Source organism: Pelobates fuscus, chromosome 13 (genome assembly GCF_036172605.1).
Source record: "Pelobates fuscus isolate aPelFus1 chromosome 13, aPelFus1.pri, whole genome shotgun sequence".
In the NCBI taxonomy this organism is placed as follows: Eukaryota; Metazoa; Chordata; class Amphibia; order Anura; family Pelobatidae; genus Pelobates; species Pelobates fuscus.
In genome coordinates this window covers 78964640-78979269 of record NC_086329.1, presented here as the reverse complement: position 1 = coordinate 78979269, position 14630 = coordinate 78964640, and the positions used below count along the sequence as shown (strand labels likewise).

At 42.5% G+C, this 14630-nt stretch overlaps 1 protein-coding gene across 1 annotated transcript in view; it reads right to left on the bottom strand.

Moving 5' to 3' along the window:
- TRIP11 (thyroid hormone receptor interactor 11) overlaps nucleotides 1-14630 on the bottom strand; it is an 83416-nt gene that overhangs the window by 28966 nt on the left and 39820 nt on the right. Inside the window, exons 12-15 of the mRNA XM_063439501.1 lie at nucleotides 14157-14297; nucleotides 5901-6094; nucleotides 5623-5786; nucleotides 229-332 (exon numbers count right to left, since the gene is read on the bottom strand). Coding sequence (XP_063295571.1) covers nucleotides 229-332; nucleotides 5623-5786; nucleotides 5901-6094; nucleotides 14157-14297 — 603 coding nt within the window. The remainder of the gene's footprint in view (nucleotides 1-228; nucleotides 333-5622; nucleotides 5787-5900; nucleotides 6095-14156; nucleotides 14298-14630) is intronic.

The following is a 14630-nucleotide window of genomic DNA, read 5'->3' as shown; positions in this document are numbered from 1 at the left end:
CCTTCCTCATTGTGACACCCCTAATTATTTGAAAGGGATAGGATATATTATAATACCATGAGAAAAATCATGTGCAAAAAGAATCAATGGAGAAAACAAGGAAGTGGCAAGATATGCAAGAGGGCAAGGAGTATGTTATCGGAGGCTGGAGTAGACTACCACTCAAAAACTAATCAGACTGTGAAATACTAAAAGGATCATTTTGGATGACAGCGTGGAGCATCTCACCTGCAGATAGATAACCTTGTTTTCTAGTTTTTCAGTTCTCTGCTTTAAGTCTGCATTTTGCTTCTTATGTTTATCCAGCTCAGCGGAATACATGGCCTTCTCTTCTACAGTGGGAAAATAATTAAAAGATTTAAAAAGGTGTTAGAATAGATTCAAATTAAAAAATATAATCTAAAACATTATCTAGCCTTGGAGTCATTGTGGGAGACTGGTGGGTACAACCATCTTAATGTGACGAGTCCCTTTGCTGTCAAATTCCAAAAATTGCTCTTTAAATACCCCGGGCCTTTACATTTTGCGCCAGTGTACTATTTGCACATCCGATGCAGCGCATTCGTAACTGCATGGAATGCATCACCTCCTAGGTGTGTGTCCCACTAACATAGCACAGGTGCAAGGCCTAAAACTTAATTGCCCATTTTCCAGGTCAGCCACTAGTTCGCCAGAGTCATTATGTGTTGCCAAGAGTTTCAATACTCCGTAATGGCTGTGAGCCCACGAGCCTGCCTGCCGCATCCACCACGTGGGTGGGAGAGATATAGCTGGATAGCGCCGCCAGCAAAACCCATGCCTGCACCATCACAGCATAGTACTCTGAGGTCAAAGATGCGTCCTTCCCAAACCAGGACAAGTAAGAACTGATCGGGTACTGAGGTAATACCCATTTTATAAGGGGGAGGCATTTCTAATGTTAATGTAATAGGCGGCATATTTGTCCCAATCATATCAAAGAATCCCTCACGTACTGCTGCTGTATGCAGTGTAAAACAGCACTTCAACAATACAACAGACTGCAATGTATTGGTGTTCACCACGTGACAGAATGTTAACTAATGCAAGTGTCAAGCTATAGTAATAGCACAAGCAAGATAATGGATCAGTGGCCCAGAGAAAAAAAAAAGAAAATAAAAAAAAACACAACGACAAACAAACCTCAAACAATGAAAATTTAAACAATAAAACACAACCAGTTGACTGCAAGGCTGCTTTGTGAAAAGGAACATCATAAACGGCTAATCGAGAGGAGCAATGTTGGTTATAGGTGTGAAATGAGTTAAGTAAAAGTTGGCATACAGTCAGGGTTATTTACAAATACGTGAATTTTAAATAATTTTTAAATTTGACCTAAAGCAAACTAAAAATAAAGCATTTTTTTTTGTGAATAGACGGCACAATTTTTAAGTTTTTTTTGAGAGAAAACGTAGACAGTAGATTGACATATCAAGTAACATGTGAGCTTTCCTGTCTGACATGCACAATTTTAAGGAGTTAATTTAACAAGAGTTAACCGTTGCTAGGGTTAAGTTAAGTAGGTACTAGCTGGGGAGGCTATACATATTAAGCTTTAATATAGCAATATCTAGTAGTACGGTTTGCAGTAGCTTAAAAGAAAAAAAACACTATGTATGCTGTAGGCAGTGAGACTAATAGTAAGTTTACAGAATAGGTAGACTTAGTGAGTTGTCATTAAAGCTTTGAGAGTAGACATGCAAAAAAATAAAATAAATAAATAAAATAAAAATAAATTAAGACAGTATAGCAGAAGTGTAGTGGGTTTGTAAATGCTAATGCCAGAGTACACCATTTCTTTTAGCATAGTTATATGATAGCTTGTTAGCAATAGTATAAGATCTGACTATGTATAAGCTGTGGTTGGCTAACAGAGGTACATTACGACTAAGTGAAGATATCAACTATTGGCATTGTAGCCGCTGGGTCACTGCATTGCATTAGACCCCATAGAGTCCTGACTGATCAAAAAATCAAGGTAAAGTTCTGAGGGTTAGTGATTATAATGAGCAGCAATATAATCATGCTTCCAACTGAGACTAGACTGCCTCTCAGAGGACCTGCGTGGGTTTGATAAGCCAATTCCCAGTGCCGGCAGGTTTCCTGCCCTGGAGGATGCGTGTCCACCGACCAGTCTGTGAGGGGGCCACCTGTCTCCGGTGTAGTTGTGTTTCCATGCCCTTCTGGTGGTGCAAGGGCATGTTCTGTGTTTCAGGCCCGGGTTTCTCGAAGAGTGGGTGCCTGCCTGGCGACCCGATGATCCGCGGGCATGGGCTCGACTCCCCCCACTTCGCCACGCTGGGCGAGTGCCGCGAGGAGGTAAGGTGAGTGCTCTGGTGTATGGTGTCGCTTGTGGGCCTCCTGCGGGTCTCTTTTGTGCCGGGAACCTTCCCATGCGCTGGGCGGAAGCTTTGTGGAGTCTTTGTGGGCCTTTGTGGAGTCGGCGCCACAGCCGGGCACGGGGTGTCTGCCTCAGTTTACCCTCTGGTGCCTTTATGTTAGGGTTCCCAGCGGGTCTCGTGGCTTTGCCTCTCGGTGCGTGGGGCTGGGGCAGTGATGCTGTGGCCGGCCTCCGCTGTCTGCGTCGGTCTTGGTTAGATGAGACGCTGATCTTGGGGCTGCTGGTCATGCGGGTCCAGAAGTCACGGCAGACCTTGTTAAATCTGGCCTCAAAGTCCCGCATCCAGTTCAGGGTCTCTTTGTCTGTGTGCTGCAGGGAGGGCCCCTGAGTGGCAACCATCTCAGGACCGCCACGCAGTTTATGGCTCGAGTGGCTGCGGGCTGTATAGGTTGGTGCTGTGCCCAGAGGGGACCGGGATAACCCCCACCGGTCCAAAGGGGGGGTGGGGGGTAGCGGGGTGATTGTGGTGGCACCTCGGACAGCGTATTCTCCCGCGGGGGATCTGCCGCCTCCACCCGCTGTCAAACCCGCCGTCCTGGTAGGCCTCAAGGCCTCAAGGCAGGCCATGTCTCTGTGATCCATAATAGTGGGATCCTTGGAGACTCTGTCGCATGAGCTGCTTGCTGTGCTATTGCAGAGTTTTCTGCTCTTGTTAGATGCAATTTTAGTCAATTTAAATCGATTTCAGAGCTTGTTTTTGCAAGAATTTGCAGGAGCTCATAGAAACACGTCTGGCCTGCTTGCGAGTCAGGCCCGCCCCCAGCATATGCTTTTTTTGACAATAAATAAGCATGGCTCTCAAGTCCCCTCTACACACACAGGGACACTGTATGCACTATATTGGCTTCATCTCATTAAACTTGTTACAGTTTCTGGCGTCCTCTGGTGTTGCCTCTCATCCAGCGTTAAACAGTTTTGTATTTTAAATGCTGGTTGGGCAAATGAGGAAGTATTGGGGGGGGGGGGGGGGGAGCCAGCGTCTTAACAGCCTGCCACAGCTCTGTGTCCTGGACCCGATAAAACAGATCTACCGGAGCCTGAAACTTGCCTTTTGGGCTTTGAGAGGGGTCCTCAGAGTACCCTGCACCACGGGGAAAACAACAAGCAGATCCGGCGTTTTCATGTGCCCTACCCTGCGGCATGAGCCTTTTAAGATGGCGCCGGCTGAGGCATACTCCTCACAGGTGTCTGACAACGACAGCTCACCTGCTTCCTCATCTGCACCCCCCATGGCACAAGCTGTGTCCCAGTAGCTCATAGAGCTTGGAAACGCAGCTCCTTCCACAAAAGCAGACAAAGGTGCTGATGCTAAATATTAAGGCAATGTTTGACGTCGACATGGCGCTTGTCAAAGAGGAAATTGCTACGCTCAATGGTCGCGTGTGGGGTCTGTGGAGGAGACCCTCAAGAGCTCCAGAGTGGCGCAAACGGCCACGGATGCAGTCCTGGGATCTTTACAAAAACAGTGTGCCACCCTGACAGCTTAGCTAGTCGGTATGGAAGACAAAACCAAGGCAAGAAACCTGCGGATCCGGGGAGTACCCGAGAAGGTCTCCAACGTGGAACTGCCACATTACTGTAGGAGGCTCATAGCCAATTTATTAATACTGAGGCAAGCTAAGCAGATAGGAATTGATTCTTGTTTTCGTCTCCCCAGAACTACCAAGGCACCCCAGGATGCACCATGGGATGTGCCAATTCAGTTTGTCCAGGACTCAGACCGGGGGGTCCTTATGGAAGCCGCAAGAGGCTCTCCCAGGGTTACTATTGAAGAGTAGCAAGCCTGATATTTTACAGGGACTTCTCATGGCGCAGAGCTTTTCGCCAAGTAAACCAGTAGCTTTTGGAGAACTCTATCCCTTAAAAATGGGGCCCTCACCGTTTGATGGCAGAGCACGCCGGCAAGACGCACCTCCTATCATATCTCTCCGAGGCTCCAACTATCTATCCTCCAGTCATTGGGTCTCCCGGCGACAGTAGCACCAAGGGATGCCAGTCCACCCTGGAATGTTGCAGAAATAAATCCCTTTGTGCCCAGATGAAACAGCGCAAAGAACAGCGGACTCTCCGACCTAAGATGTGCAGTTGCACCTCCTTGTACAAATGTATACTGTTGCATACTGTTCTAACTACAGTACACAGTTTTGGGTTTCATATAACTGTTCATTTCCTAGTTTTATGTTTATAGGCTACAATTTATAAGCTGTAAGCAGACCGCCAACTACACCGCTAAGAAATAGCCCCTCCACCCCCCTTACCTCAAACTTGCTAAGTTCCACGCCACACGTCTAGCTATTTACCTGGAGTTCCTTACCTATTACAAGATAACTGCCCAAGGCCCTAGGTAACTAAAGGCCATTATGTCCAAGTTCTCCCAACCAACCTGTGCATTAACCTACGTACGGCATACTACCCCACCATTACTCAGTAGGGCACACAACGCAAACTACCCGCTCCCTCCTAGGCAAGTACTTGCACAACCTTTGAGTAGACATGAGGGGGAACTTAACTTAACATAAAAATTGGTGGAAACATAATCTGTTATGCATGCTAAGCACGGTTTTATACCTTATGCTTATTATTTCTTTATGCACAAGATGTAAAGTGATTTATATGCATACCCACAAAAATAAAGAATTTAAAAAAAAAAAAAAAAAAAAAAAAAGAGGAAGTATTAGCCTGAGCAGCAATGGGTAGCTGTGATTGGCTGAGAGTGTAAACGGACTGGCTTTAGCTTACCAGGGGGCCCATTGCCGGTATGGATGGGAATAACTAAAAGGAATTGTGTAATAGAGGAAGCAATACCCTAACAAGTCATGGCATACTTATAACCTTTCATATGAACTAGACTAGACATAAACTGTAGAAGTACAGATAGATTACAGTTAGAGCTACCAGAAAAGCAACTTTGTTGTTACACATTGTGTGTATGATGGGCCCACAAATAGTTCTGCTGCAAATTTCAGCATCTATATAGCATACTGTAATCCAGGAGAGTAAGCAGCCTTCCTCCCCTCTCCCCCATGTTAACCAATTTACTGCATTATTATGCACTTTGGGACCACTGATGTACCCTGTAACATCCCAGCCACAGACACATTCTTTCTGACCTTTACAACAACTTATAAGAGATAGATAAATCATTTATAAACATACCAAGGAATGTGAATGTGATTTTTAAGCTGTAACGTGTAAACACTCACCCTGTTGAAACTGCTCTAGCACCATCTGCAGGTTGGTAAGAGACATTGCATATTGTTTGACTTGTTCTTGAGACATGTTCAGTTGCATTACAGCTTCATCTCTCTGCCGTGAGGCTAGGTTAAGTTGCTCCTGCAAAGACTCAACTTGCATTGTAGCTTGATGGCTATCCAAAATGAAAGAGAAAATAGAAAAAAAAAGAAAAACATTGATTTAACCAAATATATGACAAGGTCGAGTTTTTAACACACACCTAACACAAAAAAAACCTAAAGAATACCTGGCATTTTCTACTGCACTGGACGAAGATGAAAGCTTATCTTCCAAAACAGAGACTTTCCTCCTCAGCTCTGTTTCGCGATCTTCTGCAGCCACTGCTTCTCTTGTGTAGGAGTCTTCGATTTCTAAAAGGTGATTACGCAACCTGTCCAGCTCTTGGTTTAAGCGATGCTCTTTATCCCGGAAATGTTGAACCTAGAATTTTCAGAATTAAAAATAAAAGAAAACTGTCACTTTTAAAAAAGCGAATCAACATAATAAATGTATATAATAACACACCATCTAATATAAATATATATATCTTGAGGAAAGTCCCATGTACTGGACTGAAACGTCGATCATTTTAAATATGCTTTAATAAAATTTCGACTTTTTATCTGGACCGTGAGTGCTGCTACCTCTTTGGATTTCATATAATTAATATATATATATATATATATATATATATATATATATATATATATATATATATATATACCGTATATACTCGAGTATAAGCAGAGTTTTTCAGCACATTTTTTGTGCTGAAAAACCCCAACTCGGCTTATACTCGAGTCAGAGTCTGTATTATGGCAATTTGCATTGCCATAATACAGACAGGGGGAGAGGGGTGCTGGCAGAGCTGTACTTACCTCTCCTGCAGCTCCCGTCAGCTCCCTCCTCCTCCGCGCCGTCCGTTCAGCACCTCGGTCAGCTCCCAGTGTAAGTCTCGCGAGAGCCACGGCTCTCGCGAGACTTACACTGGGAGCTGACAGAGGGAGCTGCACAGACCGCGCGGAGGAGGAGGGAGCTGACGGGAGCTGCAGGAGAGGTAAGTACAGCTCTGCCAGCCCCCCTCTCCCCCCCACTGAACTACCAATGACACTGGACCACCAGGGAAGGAGCCCCCCTCCCTGCCATGTATCAAGCAGGGAGGGGGGACGAAAAAAAAATAATTAAATATAATTAAAAAAATAATAATAATAATAATAATTAAATAATAAATAATAATACAAAAAAATAATATAAAAAAATTAAAAAAATAATAATTAAATAATAAATAATAAAAAAAAATAATAATATAAAAAAAAAAAAAAAAAAAAATTAATAATATATGAAATGCCCACCCCCACCAACACATACACAATCACACACTGCATCACACACACTCACACTTCATTCATATACACACACTGCACTCACACACACACTGCACTTACACACACTGCATTCATTATATACACACACTGGAAATAAATATTCAATTAATATATACGCACACACACTGCACTCATACACACACACACTGCACTCATACGCACACACTGCACTCATACGCACACACTGCACTCATACGCACACACTGCATTCATTATATACACACACTGTAAATAAATATTCAATTAATATAATTTTTTTAGGATCAAATTTTATTTAGAAATTTACCAGTAGCTGCTGCATTTCCCACCCTAGTCTTATACTCGAGTCAATAAGTTTTCCCAGTTTTTGGGGGTAAAATTAGGGGCCTCGGCTTATATTCGGGTCGGCTTATACTCGAGTATATACGGTATATATATTTTAATTCCTTAATAACAACATTTTATTTTAGTTATTTTTTAAGAAATCGCTTGCCTACCTCTCCCACTCCTCTATTTCGACAACTCTCTTTATGCACCTTTGGCTGGAATGCCCCTCAGGCAATTTTTAAACCAACTACAACATCTGACTGTGGCAAAACAGTGAGCACAGTTAAAAGAATTGTCAATCCGACCATAGGTGCATAAAGATGGCTGCAATAAAGGAGAAGTAGGAAAGGGGGATTTCAAAGTATCGGTCTTGAAACACTTGCCCACCCTGCTTAAGGAGGTCTTAAGCATGCTCTAGGTCTTCAAACCAGCTAATTCTCACTTCTCCTAAGGGATTTTCTTCGAACTGTCATTATAGACGCAGTAGCTATGATGCCCTCTTTTTCCTGTTCACTAGACCATCAAAATTATTGTATGACGAGCTTGCAAGAAGCCCTTAACTTCTTTCCTTTTAACTGCAGTTTCACAAGATGTATAGGATTGCCTCCATGATGGCAACTCTTTGGGAAACTGTTGCAGTAGATGATGGCGTTTTATCTTCCCTTGCTAAAAAAGACCACTATCCCTTTGGGGCACAGTGTCTCCTTCAAGTATCCCTTAGACAATCATTCAGAAATATTGTTGCATAAGTGATTTGAACTTTGTACAGCCAGTTTCTGGCCTGTGGTTGGTTTATGCACCATTCTAGGAGTCTGCCTCATCTACCCTTAACCTACAATCAGACTGGGTTGAAAGTCCAAGAAATGTCCTCAGACTGAAAAGCATGCTGCTTCAACCAAGCTTAGAAAAACTGGTTAACAAGCAATTTTCAGGAGTTTCATGTGAACGCCAATGCAGGCAGGTCAAGGCACACCCTTTGAGAAGTCACCAGTCTGATAATGTCATGGCTGTGACTATACAAAGTGGGTACAAGGAGTGTGTCTGCTATGCTGGAAGTTTCCAAAATTCTCTGTTGGGCAAAGGACTCCAACGTGACACTTTGCAGAGTCGTATTCTGGAAGTGGACAACTGGGACTCAGTTTTCCAGCTTCCAGAAGTTACACCCAGGGGAAAAGGTGCAACTACCTGGAAGTATTCCCCTTCCTCAAGACCAGGTGGCAAATTTCAGACATCAGAAGGAGTGCCTCTAAACTCAATGCAGAGTTTTTGAGGTATTTTTTCAAGTGCCAAACTGCTACCTTGACATATGCGATGGTGATTCGGTGGGACTATAATCTAATTTAACCGCTTTCACTTGTCCTCACTGCTCTCAATGGTGGTAGTAAAATTGTGGAAGGAGTTTGCCGTGGTGATCCAAAAAGGCCCTGTGCTCACCCGCAGGTCTTGGATTCTTAACGTGATCAAGATGTCCCAGTCACCACTCTGAATGTATGAAAAATACACTACACTTTCGGGATGACCCTGAGGAAACTTTGTTCAGGACGAAACACTTTGGGACAGGGGAACTCATCCAGCACTTTAATTTTATTGTATTATGTTTATTGTTTTTAACTTTATATGGATTTTGGCATTTTCACTTCCTGTTCCTGACAAAGAGGGATTCTATCTATGATCGTGGCCCCTGAGGATTCACTTTGTGATATGCTGGATTTCCATATCTATCCTGTGAGTGCAATCTAAATAAAAGCTTTCAAAGTATCTTTACAGGTGCGCTTTTTGTATGTGTCTCTCTCTCAATACCCTACTTAAAGGTTAAAAGAGAACAGGATCAAGTTCTTTCCATCTTTAAGATATTTTACATAAAACAAAAATAAAGTGCGCTGTGCCTTTAAGACCATCAACAATATAAGTGAATCATTTTCACACAAATGTTAAATAATAATAATTTTCAAAAGTTGTATAAAGTGCACTGTGCTTAAACACACTACAAATCAATTTAAGTGATATGAATACCACATACATATGCAATATCATAAAAGTGCATTAGTGACAAAACACAAGTGCTAAATGAAAGATAAACTCACTTTTAAAAGGTTTTGAAGTTGCTTCTGTTAACACTTCAGTGAATTACTCAAATAGAAAAACATATATGCATATTGCCCTATGAGTTTTTTGTTCTGTTTTTCTATTTGAGTAATTCACTGAAGTGTTAACAGAAGCAACTTCAAAACCTTTTAAAAGTGTGTTTATCTTTCATTTAGCACTTGTGTTTTGTCACTAATGCACTTTTATGATATTGCATATGTATGTGGTATTCATATCACTCAAATTGATTTGTAGTGTGTTTAAGCACAGTGCACTTTATACAACTTTTGAAAATTATTATTATTTAACATTTGTGTGAAAATTATTCACTTATATTGTTGATGGTCTTAAAGGCACAGCGCACTTTATTTCTGTTTTTTGCAATTTATGTGAGAGGAGCTTTTTCACAATATATAGTGCTGCTTTAAATTTGTATTGTACTGTACATATTAGTTTTAGCGCCATTTTTTACTTGTCTTTTGGTACCTTTAAGATATTTTACATGCCTGCACTCATATACTATCTCGTGAGTGCAATTAAGCCACCAGCGCAATATTTGGTGTTTTTTTATACTGTAGTATTATTGATTTTTGTATTTCTTTAGATTATATTTTTTATACTTTTAATAGGAAGATTAGAGGGATCTTCTTACAATCTAAGCCCTTCTTAAATGGTAATTTTAATTAATATTTTTACCCAATATTGGTGAGCATGTGTGAGATATAGATCTATATATATATATATATATATATATATATATATTTGTACCACCCTGAATGTGTCTGCTGTGTCCAGACCTGATCCAAGGCAAGCCCCATGTAAACAGACTTTGATGTTGTCTTTGATAGCATGGCTCTTAAATGCCTTATCCATTACACAAAGGGTTCAGTGATGCAGTTTTAGGATATAAATCATGCCTCTGAAGTCTCACTCTTCAATTGTCTTACATTTAGACAATTTTCTGTTTATGCAGCCCTAGCCACATCTCCTGGCAGCGACTGGCATAGCCTGCATCAAACAAGTGGTTTCATTTTCAATCAGATGTAAGTTACTTTAAAAGTTTTTAGTTCCTGTTATGTAAAAAAAACTTTAATTACATACAGGAGGCTCCTGCGGGGTCTAGAAAGCTATTAGAAAAGCTAGTAGGAGATAAACAATTCTGATTGGAACAGAATTTGCAATAAAGGTGTAAACATTAGATGACTGCATAAACAAAGTGATTTAACTCCTAAATATCTGAGAATTGGTCAGTGAGCCTGCAGGGGGATGATTTGCATGCCAAAACTACTTTAATAAGCAAAAGTTTTTTGGTGACTATAGTGTCTATTTAAGCACTACATAGATGTGGAGACTTCCAAGCCTCTTCCTAAATATGATTCCCCTATCAGGCAATTTTTCTGGACATCAGAATGGATACGGTGGCCTGTTGGTTAAAGTCTTTGATTTGTTTAAAGTGGTATAATAAGGCAAAAAAGTGATTCTTTGATTAACTAATTTGCATATGCCCACCCAGAAAGCATTGCAGTAGTAACATCACTGCAGATTTGAGATTTCTGTGGGAAAAGCAAATATTATGGTGTGTGCAGATCTGTGTTTAAAGTAACACTCTATTGTTAAGAATACAAATATATATTCCTAACGCTATAGAGCCCTAGTCACCATTTAGGTGACATGGGCCCTGTTCCACAGCGAATTTAAGGTTATTAAAACCATTTACTTGCTTACCTTAATCTAGTGCCGGGCTCCATCGGCACTGGTGACCACTCCTCCATCACCGATGTCCGCTTCCGAGTGAAGCCGAATGCACATGCGTGGCCATAGGCGTGCGCATTCAAACCCGCCCAAACGAAAGCGGCCTCTAGTGACTGTCAGGGAGACAGCCACTAGAGGCTGGATTAACCCTGCAGTGTAAACATTGCAGTTTCTCTGAAACTGCTATGTTTACAGCTGCAGGGTTAAAACTAGGGGAACCTGGCACCCAGACCACTTCATTGAGCTGAAGTGGTCTGGGTGACTATAGTGGTCCTTTAACAAGGTTTTGACTATTAAATGAGCAATGAAATATATAAATATCTATATCATAAACAATATCTTAATTGCTTAAAGGACCACTCTAGTGCCAGGAAAACATACTCGTTTTCCTGGTACTAGAGTGCCCTGAGGGTGCCCCCACCCTCAGGGCCCCCCTCCCGCCGGGCTCTGGGGGGAGGAAGGGGTTAAACTTACCTCTTTCTCCAGCGCCGAGCGGGGAGCTTTCCTCCTCCTCTCCTTCTTCCTTGCGATGTCATCTACTGAATGCGCATGCGCGGCAGGAGCCGCGTTTGCATTCAGCCGGTCTCATAGGAAAGCATTTACAATGCTTTCCTATGGACGCTGGCGTCTTCTCACTGTGATTTTCACAGTGAGAAGCACGCAAGCGCCTCTAGCGGCTGTCAATGAGACAGCCACTAGAGGATTTGGAGGCTGGATTAACCCTCAGTATAAACATAGCAGTTTCTCTGAAACTGCTATGTTTATAAAAAAAAGGGTTAATCCTAGAGGGACCTGGCACCCAGACCACTTCATTAAGCTGAAGTGGTCTGGGTGCCTAGAGTGGTCCTTTAATTATCATCTATTATGAAGGGATGACTTTAATTTAATCTATATTCTGTGTAACTTAAAACATGTAGCAGCCATTTAAAACACAGCCCTCCGGGGGCGGGGCCGACAGACGTGCATGGCCGACAGACGTGTGCAGGGTGAGCTCCCCACACAAACTCAATTAAACCGGGCACAAACTATGATGCTATCCCCAAAACAGCAATCAACGAGAATGGTTACTCCAAATAACCGATGGGGAGCACTACTAGACGAATCTGGAACCTCAACCGCCGCTTAGAAGCCAAACGCCACTCCTGAGGCCTACTGCATCAGAATATGACGCGGCTTCCCGCTCCCGGGCCGCAACCAACATGGCCGACGGAGCAAGGGAACATCCTGAAACTACATGGGAAGCCAACTTTAACAAGCTATGCGCAGCATTCTGGAGTAGGATAGCTGCTCGGGCACGGCAGACACAGCCCCAGACAGTAACCCTACAAGCGACTAGCCCCACCAAACCAACAAATACAGCCATGCACATGGACGATGCGGTAGTTTCCGACACGTGTACTTCTTCTGGGCTGGGTACCCACATGGAGACATCTCTCCAAAGCCGACCATACACCAGGGGAGCCACCCGAGCACCGGAAGCACCCTGGGCCCATGACCCTCAGAACGGGATCTATGGCACGACGGCGCAGATTCCCTTTAAGGCCTCAGGCCGAAGACGGGTGGCACGCAGACTCCGCAAGACCGAGAGCAACTGGAAACAATCCAAGCCCAGGCACACCAAAAGTCCTCCTGCCACAGAAGACCCAGCTAGAGAAACACCGCTGACCCTTACTCGAGAGTGGGATGAACAAGGTCCCTCATTGCGACCTGATGAACTGATCCCCCGAGACCACCGCATTATCCCGCCATGCGGAGTAGGATAAGGACACTTACCATCGTTTGCGCCTGGACTGGCACGCAATAGTTTGCTTAGACCTGGTGAACCTACTTGCAATATAGCATAAAAATGTAAAGCTTTAGACTCAAACTATAAAAGTGTAATTCTTACTACCCAGGCATTATAACCACAGGGGCGCTAGAAAAACCGGGTAAATAGTGTAAATGTTTTGCATATGCCCAGCATGATATTTAACCCACTGTCTTCCCTTACCCATCAACCTACCCACTCTATGGCTCATAAAAGTCAAAAGCGATGCGGTGTTCGCAAATACGGAATTTTCACTCCACATACATAAGCACCACATCCAAGCCATGTTTAAGCCTGACAGTCACTAGATACGGCCTGCCAACACGAAAACCCAAATTCCGCTTGCCTCACACATGTGGTTTTGGTTGGTATAGACCTGCAGACTGTGCCAGTGTCATTCTCCTTAGTTGTTATTATTGCATTGAGTTTGAGTTTTTATTCAGTTTAAGATGCAGAGCCTGTTACCAAAAACACGAATAACCTTTAGATATACTCCCCTATACTAGCTTGCCAGACTATCACCATATGGCTAGACAAAAAAGTTCCTCACACTTGGTGGCCCTCTCCCATCTTAGATACGCTCCACCATTTCAACATATGATACCTCACTAAGACAACCAATACAGCAGACAGAGTATCAAGCCTAATTCACCCAGCCTAATAGTCTAACAGTCTCTACTCACTGACTGGTACAAGCATGTTTAATATGTTGATAAAATGTGAATTAACCCCATGTTGAGACATATGTTTAGCCTGCCTTCCATAACACTGTACATTATGTTATTTGTCTTAGCATGTATATTAAGTACCACAAAACGAGGACGCCTTAGAAGAGCTTGTTAAACCTATATTATAAAAATGTGCTATGTGACATGTTATGACTATGCTTGCAGCAGCTGTTGTGGCTCTGCATGTTTATTGTTACTCCAAGCACAAATAAAATAAAGAATTAAAAAAATAAAAAAACAGCCCTCCGAACCAATGCCATTGCTCTTCAGTCTCTCCATGTAAGACTTATAACCAGCCCAAGACTTTTCTTGCAACAATAAAAGATAGAACAAACTACAATATTATAAATTCATATTTGAAGTATCTTAGCAGGTCAGATTGTGAAAAAAAACACATATTAAAGCTTTCCAAGCCTATTGTGTTCCTATATTGTACATACCTCGTTCTGCAAGGCACCACTTTCCATCTGCTTCTGTTTCAGAGCCAACATAACTTGATCTCTCTCATGTTGAAACAAAATCGCTTTCTCCTGCATGGATCTGACTTCATTTAATAGATGATTTAATTCTCCAGTCTTGCCCTGTGTTAAAGAAAACATCCATTCCCCTTCAATCATCAGTAATCTTTGTTACAGCCATCAGTAGCTTGTACCCAAAAAAATGTAAATCAGAAATGCTGGGAGCACAGTGCAATTTTCGGAAAATCATAATTCACGAGTATGTATTCTAAACGTGTACTTTATGGCGAGTCTGACATACACAAATAGCAAAAATAACAACAGGGCTCAGAATTCCCTTTCAGACCCTCACAAAGGGGCAGTGGAAATAGAGCAAGGGGTCGAGCTAATCCGAGTGTGGGGTTAAAATCTACTTGAAGTTTTGAGCCCTGATTATCATCTGCCATGTATATATTC